A 20,196-nucleotide genomic window follows, 5' to 3' on the forward strand; every position below is an offset into this window, starting at 1 on the left:
AAAATGAAAAGTACAGGTGATGTGTTATAATAAATGTTAATCAATAAAGCTGGAGCATGGGGGCCGAATGAGCACATCTCCAGGATTACACATATGGACTAACAACACTGGAAATCGTAAGTAACACCAATTTAACATCACGATATTTGTGCTACAATAGTTGTTTCTAATCTGAAAAACAAGAGAAAAACATGGCAAAATATAACACTGTAACTACTACACAATACATTTATTTTATGTGCAAAGAAACATGTATTATATGCCACTGAAGATGCTTCGTAAATAAAAAGCGAAACGCATATGGCAGAAAACAAACTGCCTTTCTAATTGCGTAGCCTTCGGCACCCAGAGTCAGTCGACATAAAAGTCTTCTGGATGTGGTACCGCGTCATAATGTATAAAACTACTGCTGCTGGAGAAAAACCAACGTTTCGGCCACGGTTGCAGCGGCCTTCTTCTGGGTCTACTGGTGCGTTCTAGATCTTATATTTTGTTATAATTGTTCACTGCGCATGCCATTACGTCGTAATTTTAATAAGATAGTTCTTTTCATTGGTCACTTAAGGAAGAAAGAGAGGGAACTTTATTTTAATAGGTTGTTGCGGTGGAGGGAGAACGCAACCTCTGTTGTCTATTGGCTCTTGTGTTATGTACCATGATTGGTGGCCACCGACGAATGAGAAGTTGGCTTCCGTTTACCGAATGCAGGACGTCGGCCGCGCGGCGGCAGTTACTCGCCGGTAGTGTTCGTGCCTCGTGTTGACAGTGCGGCCTGTTGGGCTCTGGTTGCCCGCAGTCAAGATGGGGCAAGCCTGAGTCCACCCTCCCTGTTCATGTTGTTAGGGTGTTTAAGTATTTCGATGGCCTCTCTGATTTTGCGTTTCGTCATAACCGGCTGCTTGGTCAACACACAGGCTTCTCTAAATTTTATTTCTTTTCCGCAGTCTTGCTGATGTTCTGCCACTGCAGATTTGTTGTGTTTCCACAGACGAATATAGCGCTCTTGTTCCCGAATGCGCGTTGCTATGGGCCTGCCAGTCTCGCCGATGTATGCCTCTCCATATTCGCATTCCACCATGTACACGCCTGCAGTGTGTAGTGCATCCACCTTGTCCTTAGTGGAGCCTAGCACGTCCTGGATCCTGCGACCACTGTAGAAGACAGGTTGCACCGCAACGCGGCGAATCTGTTTGCCTATTCGATTAGTAACATTTTTCACATAAGGTAAGCGCACTGTTGGCTGCAGTTTGTCTATTTATTACTTATCTTTCGTGCTTGTGTTCGTCGACAAGGCTGTGTGGGTCGACTTTTGGCTGTAGCCATTGACTAGAAACGTTGTGCGTAGCCTTTTAAGTTCAGGTGTTGTGTTTTGAGCATCACTTAGGCGCTGTGCACGGATTGCCAAAGAACGGATGACCGAGTTCTTCAGCGCTGGGTGGTGATAGGATTGGGCGTTGAGATACCTGTCTGTATGTGTGGGCTTGGAATATACTCTGTGCTCCAGTGTGCCCTCCGTTGTCCTGTATACGTCGACGCCTAAAAATGGAATTGCACCATTCTTCTGTACTTCGAGCGTGAACTGTATCTTCCCGTGCATATTGTTCAAATATTCGTGAAACTTGTGTAGCTCCTCTTCCCCATCAGGCCATAAAGCGAACGTGTCATCCACGTATCTGTACAAGCAACGTGGGCGTAAAGGAGCTGAACCAAGGGCCGTTGTTTCAAAGGCTTCCATGAATATGTCAGCTGCCAGCGGAGATAGGGCTAGACCCCATTGCTACACGATCTGTCTACTTGCAGTATTTTCCTTGCCATTTGAAGTACGTTGAAGTCACGCACAACTCAACCAGGTTGCATATGTCTGGTGGACCATGCTCCTGAAAGATGCGGGTAGTTTCATCTACTGGTACGTTCGTAAATAGTGATTTCGCGTCAAAGCTGACCATGATGTCCTTAGGTAAAATTGTTTGTCCCTTTAGTCGTTCTATAAAGTGCGTCGAGTTCTTCACATAAGAATCCGTCTTGCCAACTAGACGTCTTAATTTGCACGCTAGATTCTTTGCCAAATTGTAAGTAGGCGAATTGATCCCATTCGCTATTGGCATCAAAGGATAACTTTCCTTATGTATCTTTGGAACACCGTTAATTCTAGGAGAGAATGGTACTCTGGGAGTAAGACCCCTGGCTGTGTCAGCGTAAATTCTCGAGTTCTTAATCGAGGCCTGCGTCTTTCCAATTATCTTCGCCGTAGGGTCCGCCTTTAGTTCTTTGTAGATGGGATCATTTAATAATTCTTTCATCTTGTCTTCGTTCTCCACCGTGTCAAAGATGACAGTAGCACTGCCTTCCATTTAGCTGTATAGACGGAACACATCCCCATGAATTTTCAAGCGACTGAGGAACGACGGAAAAGGAAAGAAAATGTCTATGATTTTCCTTTATTGGTTCGGATTACTTAGTTCGATTGTCGAGACATGATTAAACAAGGTTATCAGTTCACATAGCTTACAGATTCACCACGCCTTTAATATCTCATTAACTGATTTCGTGGCAGAGTATTGTTTTTTTTTTTTAATAGGAAGTTATTTTCATAAAGATGGTTGTAACTGTTAAGGAATGACATTTACAATACAGTTTTGAATGCCATTTTCTTTTCAGTCATTTAGTAATTTGAATTTCTGCTACCTTCCCCTCACGAGAGTTTACTTTCTTAATTGAGTATTGTCACATTGCATTTAGCGAAAAATAGTCGCTCAAAAGATAAAGCATGATGTGCATAGCATAGTCGCTTTTCCTTGAATTGCACTTGGCAAGATTTTTCTTTAGCTGTTTTTTTATGCTGTATTTTAATATCCACCACTTTCGAACAGTGCCATGTTTCTGATGCTGCAAGGTAAGTTGCCAAAGTTTATAAGGGCCAGTTTAAAATCAGTGAGGCACAGTAAAATTGTTTACAGTCGAGCTTGTCATTTCAAATTTAGCAGGTACAATTCAGCAAATTTTAGTTCATATATAATTCGCTTTGTCAGATAATGTTACTCTTCCAGTGCAGTGTTACGCATGAGTATGTGTGACATTTAGTCTTCGAGATTTTACTTAGTTTATGTACGCAAAACTGTAAGGCATTTTAACAAAAGCATTCTGAACATCTATTCTTTCAACACTCGATTTTTAATTTTATGCAGAATTCTTATCATTATTTTTGTTAAAAATTAATTGCAATAAGTTACACGGTTCCAGTTGGATCTGTCAACTCATTTCATTAGATAGCGTTTACGAAAGCACACCACTTTCACTTTTCTGATTCACTTTTCAAAGCAGACGTACACGAAAGTTTACTATTCTAAAACGAGTTTACATACGCGACAACATAAGACAAAACAAGTTACAGTGCACAAACATCCAGGAAGTGATCGAGAAACAAACACAGGCTAGGTCAGTCACCCTACTACCATTGAAGGCTACAGACGATTGCCAGACCTGTCGGACAAGTGTTGCACCGCTTTGTCTACGGACACCCTCGTGGTAGTGGACGCTCCACGTGGCATGCCCCGATGGCGGCGTCGCGCTGCGCAGAGGAAACTGCAGTCGTGTAACGAGGCCGACATTTCTCTGACATTCCCCCGATATTGATATTTGCGCTGTGCGGTGAATCTGTTGCACACTAAAGAAAGCTTATGTCTTAGTTCATATCATTTTCTGCGTATAAGGTACCACAACTGTAAATTTGTTGAAGGACATTGTAATGGTTTCCACCTCGTCGGTTACTTCATTATTGTTAGTATGCTAACATACTCGGAAAAGCCAAACAAGCTGGTACACATGCCTAATATCATGTAGAGCCCCCGCGAGCACGCAGAAGTGCTTCAACACGACGTAGCATGGACTCGACTAATGTCTGAAGTAGTGCTGGAGGGAATTGACACCCTGAATCCTGCAGGGCTGACCATAAATCCGTAAGAGTACGAGGGGGTAGAGATCTCTTCTAAACAGCACGTTGAAACGTATCCCAGACATGCTCAATAATGTTCATGTCTGGGGAGTTTGGTGGACAGCGGAATTCAACTGGAGCCACTCTGTAGCAATTCTGGCCGTGTGGGGTGTCGCATTATCCTGCTGGAATTTCCCAAGTCCGTCCTTTTGCACAATAAACATGAATGGATGCACGTGATCAGACAGGATGCTTACGTACGTGTCATCTGACAGAGTCGTATCTAGACGTATCAGGGATCCCATATCACTCGAACCACACACGCCCCATACCATTATAGAGCTTCCACCAGTTTGGACAGTCCCCTGCTGACATGTAGGTTCCATGGATTCATGAGGTTGTCTCCATACCCGTACACGTCCATCCGCTCAATACAATTTTAAACGAGAGTCGTCCGGCCAGGTCACATGTTTCCAACCATCAACAGTCCCATGTCGGTGTTGAAGGGCCCAGGTTAGGCATAAAAGGCATTATGCGTTGTGTCGTGCAGTTATCAAGGGTACACACGTGGGTCCTCAGCTCCGAAATCCCATATCGATGATGTTTCGTTGAATGGCTCGCACGCTGATGGCCCAGGATTGAAATCTGTAGCAATTTGCGGAAGTGTTGCACGATTCTCTTCAGTCGTCGTCGGTCCCGTTCTTGCAGGATCTTTTTCCGGCCGCTGCGATGTGGGAGATTTGAAGTTTTGCCGGATTCCTGATATTCACGGCACACTCGTAAAATAGTCGTACGGGAAAATCCCCACTTCGTCCCTACCTGAGAGATGCTGTGACCCATTGCCTGTGCGCCGACTATAACACCACGTTCAGAATCACTTAAATCTTGATAACCTGCCATTGTAGCAGCAGTAACCGATCTGACAACTGCGCCAGACACGTGTTGTCTCATATAGGCGTTGCCGACCGCAGCGCCGTATTCTGCCTCTTTACCTATCTCTCTATTTTAATATGCATGCCTATACGAGTTTCTTTGGCGTTTCAGTGTATTAACGTAGAACTGAATTTCGCTCGACAAAAAATTTAGTTCCAGATTTGGCCAGCATGTGCAAATTTGGCGCTGTACATTGTTTGTATGACGGTATTTCAACCACGCTGTCATTTGACAAGCCATAACGTGAGTGAAAAGTACGGATATCGAGAGGAGAGATCGAACATCTCTAATGGAACCGTTTTGGGTGAACAGCAGCAGTTACGGTGCTGCACTGAGAGAGTATCGCCGACTCAAAAGTCTGAGGATGGGCCCAATGTCATCCAATGGTTTAAAGAAGATTGTGGTGCCACCGCCAGACACCACACTTGCTATGTGGTAGCCTTTAAATCGGCCGCGGTCCGTTAGTATACGTCGGACCCGCGTGTCGCCACTGTCAGTGATTGCAGACCGAGCGCCGCCACACGGCAGGTCTAGAGAGACTTCCTAGCACTCGCCCCAGTTGTACAGCCGACTTTGCTAGCGATGGTTCACTGACAAATTACGCTCTCATTTGCCGAGACGATAGTTAGCATAGCCTTCAGCTACGTCATTTGCTACGACCTAGCAAGGCGCCATTATCAATTGCTATTTATCTTGTGGTGCATGTACCGTCAGACCGATGTTCACCAATTATGGATTAAAGTTAAGTATTCCAGCAGCTACGTACTTTTCTTGCTAGTATAACTCCTTTACCTGTTCCAGACCACACGCCAGCCTGCGTGAGTTTAAACGCGTGCCTTTCGGCTACCCGTCATTGTGGATTGGCTGTTTTGACAGTCCACAACAAAAATAATCATGAAATTCGAAAACACGGGTGAGCCTGGTGTGTCACCTGGAAGAGGAAGGCGTCCTATCTCGATGGGAGTTACTGACGAAGTTGCTCTTGCTGTAACTGACCATGCAGCACGTGCCCCTGGTAGCGCTAGTGCTCCTGCAGTGTCACGAGAATTGTCCATCCCACAGTAACAGTATGGGGAGTTTTGCAGTAACTGAAACTTCATAATACGCAGCAACGTTCTGAATTTGCTGTTTGGTTCCTGACACGGATCGAAGTTGATGAGTTGTGGTCGGTCAATATTCCATGGAGTGATGAGGTACATTTTACGCTACAGGGTGTACTGATTACACAGACCTGCCGAATCTAGGGTACTGTTAAACCGAGTGCACAAAGACCCATTACTCTCGCCGTATCTGCTTTTACATCTGCATGGATACTCTGCAAATTACATGTAATTGCCTGGCAGAGGGTTCATCCAACCACCTTCACAATAATTCTTTATTATTCTAACCTCGTAGAGCGCGCGGAAAAACCGAACACCTATATCTTTCGGTGTGAGTATGTGACTATATGGTCTGTATTCAGAAGCACGTTTATTCTCGGTCCGTTCTTCTTTGAAGGCCTGTGAGGTGTACCGTCAGACGTCTGCACGAAGTAATGGCCGCTATCGACAGGGGATCTCAAGTTGATTTCGTATTTCTAGATTTCCGGAAAGCTTTTGACACCGCTCCTCACAAGCGACTTCTAATCAAGCTGCGGGCCTATGGGGTATCGTCTCAGTTGTGCGACTGGATTCGTGATTTCCTGTCAGGAAGGTCGCAGTTCGTAGTAATAGACGGCAAATCATCGAGTAAAACTGAAGTGATATCAGGTGTTCCCCAGGGAAGCGTCCTGGGACCTCTGCTGTTCCTGATCTATATAAATGACCTGGGTGACAATCTGAGCAGTTATCTTAGGTTGTTCGCAGATGATGCTGTAATTTACCGTCTAGTGAGGTCATCCGAAGACCAGAATCAGTTGCAAAGCGATTTAGAAAAGATTGCTGTATGGTGTGGCAGGTGGCAGTTGACGCTAGATAACGAAAAGTGTGAGGTGATCCATATGAGTTCCAAAAGAAATCCGTTGGAATTCGATTACTCGATAAATAGTACAATTCTCAAGGCTGTCAATTCAGCTAAGTACCTGGGTGTTAAAAATTACGAACAACTTCAGTTGGAAAGACCACATAGATAATATTGTGGGGAAGGCGAGCCAAAGGTTGCGTTTCATTGGCAGGACACTTAGAAGATGCAACAAGTCCACTGAAGTGACAGCTTACACTACACTCGTTCGTCCTCTGTTAGAATATTGCTGCGCGGTGTGGGATCCTTATCAGGTGGGATTGACGGAGGACATCGAAAGGGTGCAAAAAAGGGCAGCTCGTTTTGTATTATCACGTAATAGGGGAGAGAGTGTGGCAGATATGATACGCGAGTTGGGATGGAAGTCATTAAAGCAAAGACGTTTTTCTACATCTACATCTATACTCCGCAAGGCACCCAACGGTGTGTGGCGGAGGACACTTTACGTGCCACTGTCATTACATCCCTTTTCTGTTCCAGTCGCGTATGGTTCGCGGGAAGAACGACTGTCTGAAAGCCTCCGTGCGCGCTCGAATCTCTCTAATCTTACATTCGTGATCTCCTCTGGAGGTATAAGTAGGGGGAATCAATATATTCGATACCTCATCCAGAAACACACTCACTCGAAACTGGCGAGCAAGCTACACCGCGATTCAGAGCGCCTCTCTTGCAGAGTCTGCCACTTGAGTTTGCTAAACATCTCCGTAACACTATCACGGTTACCAAATAACCCTGTGACGAAACGCGCCGCTCTTCTTTGGATCTTCTCTATCTCCTCCGTCAACCCGATCTGGTACGGATCCCAAAGACTATCTATTTACGAAATTTCAGTCACCAACTTTCTCTCCCGAATTCGAAAATATTTTGTTGACCCCAACCCACATAGGTAGGAATGATCATCAAGATAAAATAAGATAAATCAGAGCTCGAAAAGAAAGGCTTAGGTGCTCGTTTTTCCTGCGCGCTATTCGGGAGTGGAATGGTAGTGAGATAGTATGATTGTGGTTCGATGAACCCTCTGCCAAGCACTTAAATGTGAATTGCAGAGTAATCATGTAGATGTAGACGTAGATGTAGATGCACGTTATGGAGAACACCTTGTACAACAGGTGATTTCTTCTTTGGAAGTGCGCAGTTCTGTGGAAAGCGCTGTTTTCTTGCAAGATGGGGCGACACATCATGTCGTTCGCCCAGTGAAAGGTCTGCTTAATGCAATGTTCCACGCAGGTGGTACCTCTAGAGGTTTTCCAGATGTACGGCCTGCAATAATACCTGATCTACATCCATGTGACTTTTGGCTCTGGGGATATCTAAAAGAACGCGTTTACCAGGGACACGCTCGGCCTGTACCTAATCTGAAGGCCAGTACGCAGGAACACGTGTATGGGGAATGCAGCTTGGCAACTGGCTTGAGGGGTGAGCTTACCCGTGCGCGCCTTGAGGTGGGGCTGCTTCTTCATCCAGTCCCTGATGTGCTGGATGTCCTTGGCCCTCCTCTTCGGCTCCTCGCCCAGTTCCTTCTTAGCGACGACCTCCAGTTGGGGGCTGAGTGGCCGGATACCGGAACTCATCTGGCAACAAAAAAAATGGTTCAGGCTTATTTTCCTACTGATTTGAAATTAGTGCCGCAAAATATTTTACTTTTGTACTTCTGTTTGTGACTATATGTGTGAGCGGACACTAAGGAGGAACTTCTCGCTCGTATTTAACATGCGTGTGCTCAAGTACAGGACAGAATGAATGAAGCTCACATCAGCAACACAGTGGCTCCTTTAAAAGAGCTGCAGAATGCATTGCAGTTGACGGTGGACTTTTTGAACATCTTTTCTGAGGAAATGTGCATAATGTAACAAAATACTAGATCACAATGATTCATTTTCTATGCGTTTCCCCAGAAAATGTTAAGAACGGGACATATGTTCACATGACGTCTTAATTCAAAATCACTAATACTACTACCCTTCAAAGGATGTGCTTATCCTCCTGACTCACCCTATGTCTCTAAACGTTCAGCTAACACAGAAATAAACAAACTCGCGACATAACCCAGCAATACCGAAAGCAAGTTTGTGGGTGAAGGATAAAACAGGAATTACTGTTGTCAACAGCACGCTCCGCGATTGAATGGAAGAAGTTTGTTGTTGAACAAGACACAAAGAAGATACCTTTGAGATCTGCACCATTGTGCAGATATTTTCAGTGCAATCTAGTAAGGAAATCAAATAAAATGCGATTACTGTGTAACGCGCCACCGGACACTAAGGGTCCCTAATACGGGCTGTTTAAAAAATAACGACCTTGTTTTGGACGGTAATAATTACGAAACATGTGACGTGCGGGCAGGGAAATGTGTGTTTGAGTGAGCGTGGCCTGGAGTTTCAGAAAATCACCGTTAGGTGTCAGTTAATGTGTCTTCTCAGTTTGCAGCCAGTCAGAAGTGAGATGGCGTCCGCTCAACTGTAGGCATTTTCTGTGTTGCAGTTTGCAAAGAGTGAGTCAGCAGTTTCGGCCCAGTGTGCATTTCGCTGGCGTTTTGGTATTGATCCGTGTGCACCCAAAAATATTTGTAGTTGGTATCGCCAGTCTAAAGAGATAGGATGCTTGTGAAAAGATAAGAGTCGGCCTTCCACTTCTGATGGCATAGTGGAGTGAATTCGGCAAACGTTTGAGCGGAGCCCACTGAAGTCAATTCGCTGCGCAAGCGGAGCTGACACTGTCCCATATTACTCACTGGCGACTCGTAAGGTGTCGTTTGGTCTATGAACTATACAGATCAAGCCATAAGAATAAGAATCGGAAACCATATTTGTTAAAACCAAATTCTGTAAAGAATCATTATGGGTAGAAGCTGGATAAATTGTGTGATAAAACAGTAGAAAGCCAAGATCTAGAGAAGGAATGGAAACTGTAATAGTGCAGACTTCTGCAGAGTCTCTAGAACATCGAAATCAAATACTGACCTACTGGAAAGACGAATAGATAGATTGATGAAGAGGAACAGAAGAGACATACCTGAAGAGATTACAAAGCAGGACGACTGAAAATAGAGAGGAATGTAGAACACTGTCGAAAGAATCTAAAGAAGTATGTAGGAAAATTAATCACGAAACTGGGCTAGCTTTATATTGGAAGTGGAAATAGATATCGATATTTTACAGAAATTTGCTTTTAAAATTATGAGGAACGTAAATAAAAAGGTGAAGAATGATGCAATATTAGAAGTGGTAACTAAGACGCAATGGATGGACTACTATAAAAAAACAAAAGAAGAGGAAGATATAACAGAATGGAAATGAAGGAATAAAAGATGCAGTATTTATAATGAAAAATAGGAAAACACCTGGCAGCGATGGAATTAGCAACGAGCTGAATATATATTAACACATGCTGAAAAATAAGACAATTCAAGAAATCTTTGAAATTTGGAACAATGGAACAATAACTTCAAAACAAAACAAGAAAAGAGACAGAAGTAATTGCAAATAAATTATAGGAGCATCTCTGTGCTCAGCACAGGGTATAAAATATCTTCTAAAGTAGTAACATAGACACTAGTAGTAACTGTCGATATTTTTCTGATACAAGGCCAAACGGGTTTGAGGGAAAGTTGATCGTGCGCAGCCAATAAGTTCACTGCTAGACAAATAACTGAGAAACAGGAAGAGCGCAATAGAGACGCATTTTTATCATTCGTAGAATATGTGAAAGCTTTCGATAAAGTGCATAGGAAAAGCTATCAGAGATAATACGAGGATCAGAAATCGACACTGCAGAAACTGGAAAATCTAAGACCAGGATAAATTTCGGAGTAAAATAAGGATACAGATTGTCTCCAATTCTTTTTAATATTTATAGTGAATATACTGAGGCAATAGACAAGTGAATTAACTTTTTATACTTGTGACTTCAACAGCGGGAATTATTGTATGACTTTATACTTTGCTGACTGCCGATAGCAGGAACACTCTCCAAAGAGCTGCCATATTTTATCCAAAAAGGGCTCAGTTATAAAGATATTATCTTCAAAGAAAACAAAACTTATGGTTTTCATTAACCAGGAGTCAATTGACGGAAAAATAATAGTAAATAATCAAAAAACAGAAAAGTAAACTCGTTCAACTTCCTAGGAAATACTATCTCATTCGTGACAGTAAGGGACGTACAAAAGGAAGTAGAAAGACTGAATTACGTTAGTAGAACAATGTACAGAACCCTCAGAACTAAAGTAAGAAAGTAAGTTCTACTGAATTTCTACAAAACAATGTCGGCACCAACAATAACATGTGGAAATGAGTTTAGGACTAACAAAAAGAAATGAACAAAGAATACAAGCATTGGAAACACGATTCCTAAGGTGAGTAGCTGGGTACACTCTGACAAGAAGAGGAATGCTAATATCAGAGAAGAATTGGTAATGACAATCTGAAACGAGCAGCTTAAGGAATGCAGGAGGAACTCGAAGGATCACGTCACAGGAATAGAAGACGACAGAATACCAAAATTAATGATGAATTATTACACAGTGGGCAGACCTTTAGGAAGACGGAGGAAAAGATGGAAAGATCAGTAATTTCAACAAAGAGAACGTAATAAGCAAATGCCTAAGATGTGCAGAAAGAAGAAGAAGAACTGTTGCTCATCAAATTACTGATTATTATTCATCAGTGCATCAGAAAAACAACATTGCTTTGCTGCTAAGAAAGACAGATTTACGAAGGAATATACTTACACAGAGATGGCTTTAATCACAGCCAGGACCTGTCTTAAGACACGGCATAGAAAATGGAAAGAATGAAGACAGCAAAATTAAAGAAATTAGAGAATAGCAATAAATGGAAAGGCAAATAACTTCGGAAAGATGGTCTGTGAATGGCGCAGGAAGTCGGATGAATGAAGCTGGCGACCTCCACAACAGGCCATTCTGTGGCTAGTTGGCTATAGTAAAGACGTAAGTAAGTAGGTAGGTAACTGACCTTTGGGTGTCAGGGTTGTCGTCCTTCTGTACAGAGGCGAGAGCGTCCGGGTGTGGAGCGGCAGACGAAGACGCTGTCCTTAAGGGGTGCGTCAGTCCTGTGACAGCGCGAACCGGAGTCGAGTGTGCAGACGAGTGACGGCCGCGATGCTTCATCTGATAAAGGCCGCACTCACACGTGGCCGCCATCTCTTCGGTTTATCTGCAGGCATGATGTCAAGAGGGCATTTTCCGCTCGCCAGATCGCGTCAGCCACTCACAAAGCCAGGGCAGTAAAGTCCCCTCTCGAAAGATCCCGTCGCCAAACAGAGAATGTTGTCATACTCCCTTTAGGTCTGTGGTGAGGTTGTGGCGTTACACTTCGGCTGCCCGCCGCTTCCGCTAACAAATGAAATCCAACAGAAGTCGTATCCCAGCTTGTGGCCTTAGAAGCAGGTGACTCGATCCTACTTGCGAGTGCTAATCAACCAGTCACTTTGACTAATAGATGTAGGTGAACAGGAAGCGCAGTACCACAAACACAACACCGGGAAGAGTCCAAATTCGACTCTTCAACCAAAAATATTCTATATTCAATATTTGCAAGGGAACGAATGTTACGCACTGTAATCAGGAGGAAAGAGTGCACTAACGTTCAATACCAAGCTCACATGCTATCAAGTATAAATTAAAATAAGAGTTAGAAAAATGTAAACAAAGAAATCTCTGTAAGGTTGACACCAGCGGGTGGGTTAGCGAGCGAGAGCGGGGAGGGGAGGGGAGGGGAGGGGAGGGGAGGGGATGGGAGGGGAGGGGAGGAGAGAGAGAGAGAGAGATGCTAACAATGAAAAACAACAGCAGAGCATGATAGCGCATTGCCTAGCCTGTAGGCAGCTCGACGTGTGGTGATGACTGGCGATCGTCCACTATGTTCTACTACTACATCTACATACATACTCCGCAATCCACCATACGGTGCGTGGCGGAGAGTACCTCGTACCACAACTAGCATCTTCTCTCCCTGTTCCACTCCCAAACAGAACGAGGGAAAAATGACTGCCTATATGCCTCTGTACGAGCCCTAATCTCTCTCATCTTATCTTTGTGGTCTTTCCGCGAAATGTAAGTTGGCGGCAGTAGAATTGTACTGCAGTCAGCCTCAAATGCTGATTCTCTAAATTTCCTCAGTATCGATTCACGAAAAGAATGCCTCCTTTCCTCTAGAGACTCCCACCCGAGTTCCTGAAGCATTTCCGTAACACTCGCGTGATGATCAAACCTACCAGTAGCAAATCTAGCAGCCCGCCTCTGAATTGCTTCTATCTCCTCCCTCAATCCGACCTGATAGGGATCCCAAACGCTCGAGTGTTTTATAAGCGGTCTCCTTTACAGATGAACCACATCTTCCCAAAATTCTATCAATGAACCGAAGACGACTATCCGCCTTCCCCACAACTGCCATTACATGCTTGTCCCACTTCATATCGCTCTGCAGTGTTACGCCCAAATATTTAATCGACGTGACTGTGTCAATTGTTACACTACTAATGGAGTATTCAAACATTACAGGATTCTTTTTCCTATTCATCTGCATTAATTTACATTTATCTATATTTAGAGTTAGCTGCCATTCTTTACACCAATCACAAATCCTGTCCAAGTCATCTTGTATCCTCCTACAGTCACTCAACGACGACACCTTCCCGTACACCACAGCATCATCAACAAACAGCCGCACATTGCTATCCATCCTATCCAAAAGATCATTTGTGTAGATAGAAAACAACAGCGGACCTACCACACTTCCCTGGGGCACTGCAGATGATACCCTCACCTCCGATGAACACTCACCAGCTGTGTCATGTAACCAGCAGCTACGTGTTGATGGCTCCAGGAGACAGACAAAAGTGAAGATGAATCTCCGGCTGGGACATACTTCAAAACGAGGTCCCAGTAGCAAGGGCAAGCAATATTTTCTATTACCACCCCAAATGGGCGTACTACAAAAAGTTATGTGTCGTCTTACCAGAGAATTCTAAGGGTGTACTATAGATCTGTTAGGTTCATTTTTTTTATTTACTAGCGAGGACCCAGTATTCCCCAGGTATGTATTTATTCCAGTTCCTTTAGTCCATCTCTCCCCCACCCACCCACCCCCTCACTACCCATGTCCTTCACCCTCATCTTTGTCCATCTCTGCTTCCCCCTCTCTGTCCATCTCCTCCTCCTCCTCTCCCTCTTCTCTCTGTCCATCTTCTGTTCCGTTTCTCTATCCATCTCCCCCTCCCTGTCCATCTCCTCCTCAACTCCCTCTTCTCTCTGTCCATCTTCTCTTCAGTTCTGCCCATTTCTTCACCCTCATCTCTGTCCATCTCCTCCTCTCCCTCTCTGCCCATCTCCTCCTCAACTCCCTCTTCTCTCTGTCCATCTTCTGTTCAGTTCTGTCCATTTCCTCACCCTCATCTCTGTTCATCTCCTCCTCTCCCTCACTGTCCATCTCCTCCGCAACTCCTTCTTCTCTCTGTCCATCTTCTCTTCAGTTCTGTCCATTTCCTCACTCTCATCTCTGTTCATCTCCTCCTCCCCCCAACCTCAGTCCATCTCATCCTGCACTCCCCCTTCTATCTGTATTTCTTCTCTTCACTCTCTCTGTCCATTTTCTCCTATGTCTATCCATCTCCTGCTCCACCTATCAGTCCATCTCCTTCTCCCCCCTTTTCATTGTCCATCTCCTCCTCTTTTATTTCTCTGTCCATTTTCTCCCACCTCTCTGTCCACCTCGTTCTCCCTCATATTTGTGTCCATGTCCTTCTTAGCAGATAGTAAGTAATGTGTGTACCAAGTTTGTCTGAAATCGATCCAGGAGTTCAGGAGCAGTTTTACATCATTGGATTTGCTCCCATACGCACATGTCACATATATCTCATACATATTTAAAATATTTCAGACGTATTTGCACATAGGTTTCATCTGTCCTTCAGCGAATTTTGCCCAGCAGTATAGTTTTCACGTAGCCCAATACTTTTGACGTGCCTTCTGAACTATGTGTCGTAGGATGATATAATTTTGTTGCGCATTCAGCAGCACGTGTGGATGCTGAATGTGGAATGTTTTGTGACTAGAGTTTGTAACAAAGAAGTAATAAAATTAAAAGTCATGCGTTATGGCTGTTGATGTACTTTCCGGGATGTGAGGTCGTGGTCCAGAAGCAGAAAAGTTCTTGGACCACGACCTCACATCCCAGAAAGTACATCAACAGCCATGTCACCCGGTCGTGAAACCCTTCATTCAACAAACATGCGTTATGCTGCAGTTGCTCACACGTGAGTGTTCATCACGTCACATCTCCTGAATTATCAACAAACATGCGTTATGCTGCAGTTGCTCACACGTGAGTGTTCATCACGTCACATCTCCTGAATTATGTGTCGTAAAATGATATAATTTTGTAGGTACATTCAGTGGAGTATTTGAATACTATCTGCAAAATGTGTCAGTAGTAAATAAATAATAAATTAAAAGAGCATGTCTGATGCGGCAGTTTTGGTGCACGAAAATGATATAAGCGATGAACTTCATCCCTTTCATCATTTTGTGGAGATCGTCAACGGAAAAAAGTTTGGTAAAGGTTTGAAATTATGTGCAAAGTTGACTGAAAATTAGTAATTGCTCTCATTCTGAAATACTGGATGAATAAAGTCTGGGTATTGACGCATGATAGGCTGCACTTCTTTATCGCCGGACACTCAGTGCTTTTGATAGGTAAATGCTTTTTACCTCCTTAGCGATTCTTTTCCACGCGGTGAATGATATGTGTACCACGTTTGGTTGAAATCGGTAAATTGGTTTAGGAGAAGATGTAGAACATACATTTTTATGATATGTGTGGATTTATTTATTCACTCAGGGATCATCTGACAGTTACAAATGAGTTATCATTGTAATACAACGAAAATAATTAGCTCAAAAATGTGCATACACGCAACAACGCAAGCATGCTTTTATGAGTATAGGACAGGTGGTCGGCCATGGCCAGTATTTTCCTGAAATTAAGCGGAAAAACTGTGGAAAGCCGAAATCAGGATGGCTGGACAGAGCAAACTCCGTCTTCCCGAATCTGAGAACAGTGTTTCAGCAACTGCACTGCGTCATTCATCTGGTCCTAATTGTAAAATGATCTTTGCCCCAAATAACGAATAAAATAAACACAGATTTTCATCGCGGCGTTCACGAAAGACATCTGCTAGCGACTCCTGAACCATGAAAATACTGCTGTCCCGCTTGTACCCACTTCATCCTGCTCGGAAAACTTACTCCAGGCCCACAGAAAAGACCCCCGTGCACATGTCCTCTACTACGCTCACCTGAAAAACTGCGCCAGCACACACACGTGAGGAGCAAGATTTTGAACTCGGGAGAATGATAAGACATTACTATCCTGAAGTATACGTCTCGGCAATTGATTTTCTTGTGATCATGTATTGGAATGAGAAGGGATGTTATGGTTATTCCCTTTCGTTGTTAACCACTGCACCGAACCATTTAAGTAATACTTAACGGTGTAGTAAGCATTACTTATGAAGAATGTTTTGGCCATTACCTGGCTGGTTCCAACCGCCAGCTATCTCCCACTAATGCATCCCTGCACTCCTGGTGTCATTGCAACATAGCTTCTCAAAGGATCACTGCGATCCTGATGATAACCAATAATTTTACAGACATTGCCTTAAAATTACGCTTACTCGGGATCAATCCTGTACAGAGGGGCGCGGGAATAAAAGGATTTCCTTATCACTGGCGTTTCCGGGACACATACAAAGTCTGGAGGCAGGATTTTATTTTTATTTTGGTTTCTAGCATGATTCCCTGATAAAATAAATGTAGTATTGCAAGGTCCAGGAAAGGTTCACTCCCCAGCTGCCTCTAACTGGAGAATTGCTGCCGTATAGGGTTCAGCTGCCTTATGGTAATTACAATTAATCTTGATCTGTACTCAGCAAGCCATCGGTATGTGGCAATGGATACTGTTTTCCTTTGGAAGCCTTCTGTCCACTTTGATGTGGGCCAACCACGATTTCCTCTCAAATGCAAATTTCTTCATCCGTCTCATTACAACACTACCTGATTGGCTTCTTGCCGTGCAGTATTTTCTGTGAACACAATAACTCTCTTCGTGGCTTTGCAAAATATTTCACTTTAATATTATGATCATACCATAACATTGCTCTCCATTTCATGATCTATAAATTATATTTAAAATAAAATGTGGAAAAGGGCACGTATAATTCAGAATCTCCCTGTACAAAGTGAACAAAAATCCGCGAACTTTAATGGCACAGCGCTCTTTTTTGCATACTAACATTACAAAAATGTCTGTAACAAAATTTCTTCCCATGCATATTTTCAGTAGAAATGAGACGACAGAAAAAAGCAATTTGGTAACACTGAAATCACATGTAAGACTGGTTTCTTGATTCAGTACTGTGTAACTGTGCTGTCCATATTAGTGAAGGGAGCCATCAACCTACGAAAGGGAACTAGTGATCTCTACAGTAGATTTGTTTATTGTCATAAGAAATCAAACTACGATTTATCCATTGAATCAAGTACATAAACATTTAATAAGTGGTCAAGGGAACTGAAATACGAGCTATAGCTTCCGGATCGTGGATGGACACGTAAATGAACAAAATGAAGCGGTATCTGGAATGCGACCAATGACTGTGAGAAAGGATACCGATTTAAAGAAAATGTCTCACAGTAGCTTGAACAAACACACGATGGGTACAGCTGGCTAGCTGTGAAAATAAGATCTGTGAAATGCAACGCTGATGCAAACAAATAAACTTCACGTTCCCTCGTCTCGGTGGCTACAAAGACAGCGCATGCTTACCGCTCTTAAGCTATGTGAATGTGGAAGACAGCTGCAGTAGTGGCTTAAAATTCCAAGTGCATCTCAACCTCTGTACTCTGCTATGAGCTAGAGACATTTCTGTCACTCTCAGCAGCTCTGCCTCGAGTCCTAGAAACAGTTTGTGACATCCCTAGGCTAAGTGTGTTCTGACTTTACTCTGCAGAAACTTAGTTGGTTCCGCCAGCGTCAGACTCTTGCCAGCTGATTGGCAACAGCAGACATTATGAGTTCTGACCAAGTGTAATTTTGTAAACAAGTCTAACAAATTCCTCCTCTTCTAGATTCTGTCATGTTTAACCAATAAGGTATTGCACGAGGAAGAGGGCAGAATTTCTCTCTCACTACATGCCAGATTTTTAGTCATGGCCAACCAAAAGTACTGAGTGTTCATGCACGTGGGAATTCCCCCTTTCTACCAAAATAATTTCTCTAAACCAATATGAAGATCCCTTAATAGAATTTGAACAAACATTCCAGCAAGATACACCAGAGCTCAACAGCTGCTCCCACGCAACAAAAACTCATGTTTTCTCCTGCCCTTCAGATTCGTATCTAGGTAAAGAAGGTTAAGGATTCCTTTTCTCTTCTCGCAAAATGCAGTTTTTAATGAGAGCTGCCCAGCCCTCTGGACGCTTCGGATGTGCGGACAAAGCAGACTATTTCCCTCCGTTCTATACAAGCGAAAGAATGGATTTCAGTGACAAAACAACTTTACTCCTTTTCCCTTCCACGAACCAGCTTATGGCCCCTGCAAGGCTACTGAAATAACAAGACTCTCTCGCTGTATCAAGAAAAAAGGAGAAAAATTAAACAATAAGCAATGCAGTCACTGGCAGTAACGAATATAGTTTGTAGTTTTTCATGAAGCGTAAATGATTTAACTTTACCGACTACTGTCTCCTGCATATCAAATTATAAAACATATCATGTGATAGTTTGGATGCCAACTGCCGCCGGCCGTTGTGGCCGAGCGATTCTAAGCGCTTCAGTCTGGAACCGCGCGACCGCTACGGTTGCAGATTCGAATCGTGCCTCGGGCATGGATGTGTATGATGTCCTTAGGTTAGTTAGGTTTAAGTAGTTCTAAGTTGTAGGGGACTGATGACCTCAGATTTTAAGTCCCATAGTGCTCAGAGCCATCTGAACCATTGTGCCAACTGCCACGTAACAGTTTGAACTGTAATTGTTATGTTCAACGTTAAAAAACCGTAGTTGTAAGCCATGTACCCCTTAAAAACAGTAGGCTACAGAGTACTCAGAAAATAAAAATAAAAAAATAATAATTACATCTAGGCCCTGAATCGAACTCTGAAAACTGAATGTCCTAACGCAAAACTCTACCCACTGCACTAACTGGCCAACAGAGTTACGCAGTAATGCCTGAAGATGCTTGTTGTATCTGTGATTATAGTGTTGCCAAACTGCCTTTCTTTTGCGTCCTTCTTTTCGGAAATTTTCACGGGACGAAGTTTTATTGCAGACTCTTATGTGAGGAATAGTGCTGTGATGTCAGAGTGCACGAATTTTAGTCCTACCTGTGTATAAGAGATGTTTATTTTTGTTAGATGACCACCAGACCGTGAGAAACAAATGAGATTCATCCACAGCCACGCTCGACGCTGCACCCTCCTGAACTGTGATGTAGCGAGCGATGCAAGAACGAAAAATTATAAGACCGAAACAACATCTCCAATGAATTTGGAATTTGCGATGGACTAAAGAGCGTATGACACTGGCTGACTGCTAATACATATGGATTAATTAGTTTCATATAATGAGATAACGTCAACGTACAGGATAATAAAAATGCAGGGTGGGCAAAATAAATGTAGCAAGGAAAATAGTTACATAACGCTGACACAGGATCGATTCTTTTTGGTGAACGTCACAGAAGACGCCAGAAATGGCCACCATCGAGAATGCAGCGCTGTGTTCGTGTTATCAAACTGTGGGAAAGGCGTAGCAGCTGGCTAAATGGCTCTGAGCACTATGGGACTCAACTGCTGTGGTCATAAGTCCCCTAGAACTTAGAACTACTTAAACCTAACTAACCTAAGGACAGCACACAACACCCAGCCATCACGAGGCAGAGAAAATCCCTGACCCCGCCGGGAATCGAACCCGGGAACCCGGGCGTGGGAAGCGAGAACGCTACCGCACGACCACGAGATGCGGGCAAGGCGTAGCAGCTCCGCCTGAGGGATAACAGCAATAGCGTTCTCAATGTTCTGCTGTAGTTCTTCAATTGTGTGAGGCCTATTTCAGTACACTTAAGCCTCCCTTCAATTTGCTCCACAGGTAAATATCATAGTTGGCCAGGAGATGGCACTACTACTACCACTAATTATCCTATCTGCACCAGACACCTCATTCACTCGTGACAAAATCGTTGTGACGGTGTGTGATGTTGCTCGATATTGCTGAAAATATCCAAACAGTCTTTCTTCTGTGAGCTGATCCAAGTATGGG

At 43.5% G+C, this 20,196-nt stretch overlaps 1 protein-coding gene across 1 annotated transcript in view; it reads right to left on the reverse strand.

The window, feature by feature from the left end:
* LOC126419773 (retinol-binding protein pinta-like) overlaps positions 1–8,433 on the reverse strand; it is a 101,623-nt gene extending 93,190 nt beyond the window's left edge. The window contains exon 1 of the mRNA XM_050086946.1: positions 8,289–8,433. Coding sequence (XP_049942903.1) covers positions 8,289–8,433 — 145 coding nt within the window. The remainder of the gene's footprint in view (positions 1–8,288) is intronic.
* Between the last annotated feature and the right edge of the window lie 11,763 nt (positions 8,434–20,196).

The sequence above is a fragment of the Schistocerca serialis genome, chromosome 9, assembly GCF_023864345.2.
Source record: "Schistocerca serialis cubense isolate TAMUIC-IGC-003099 chromosome 9, iqSchSeri2.2, whole genome shotgun sequence".
NCBI classification, from domain to species: domain Eukaryota; kingdom Metazoa; phylum Arthropoda; class Insecta; order Orthoptera; family Acrididae; genus Schistocerca; species Schistocerca serialis.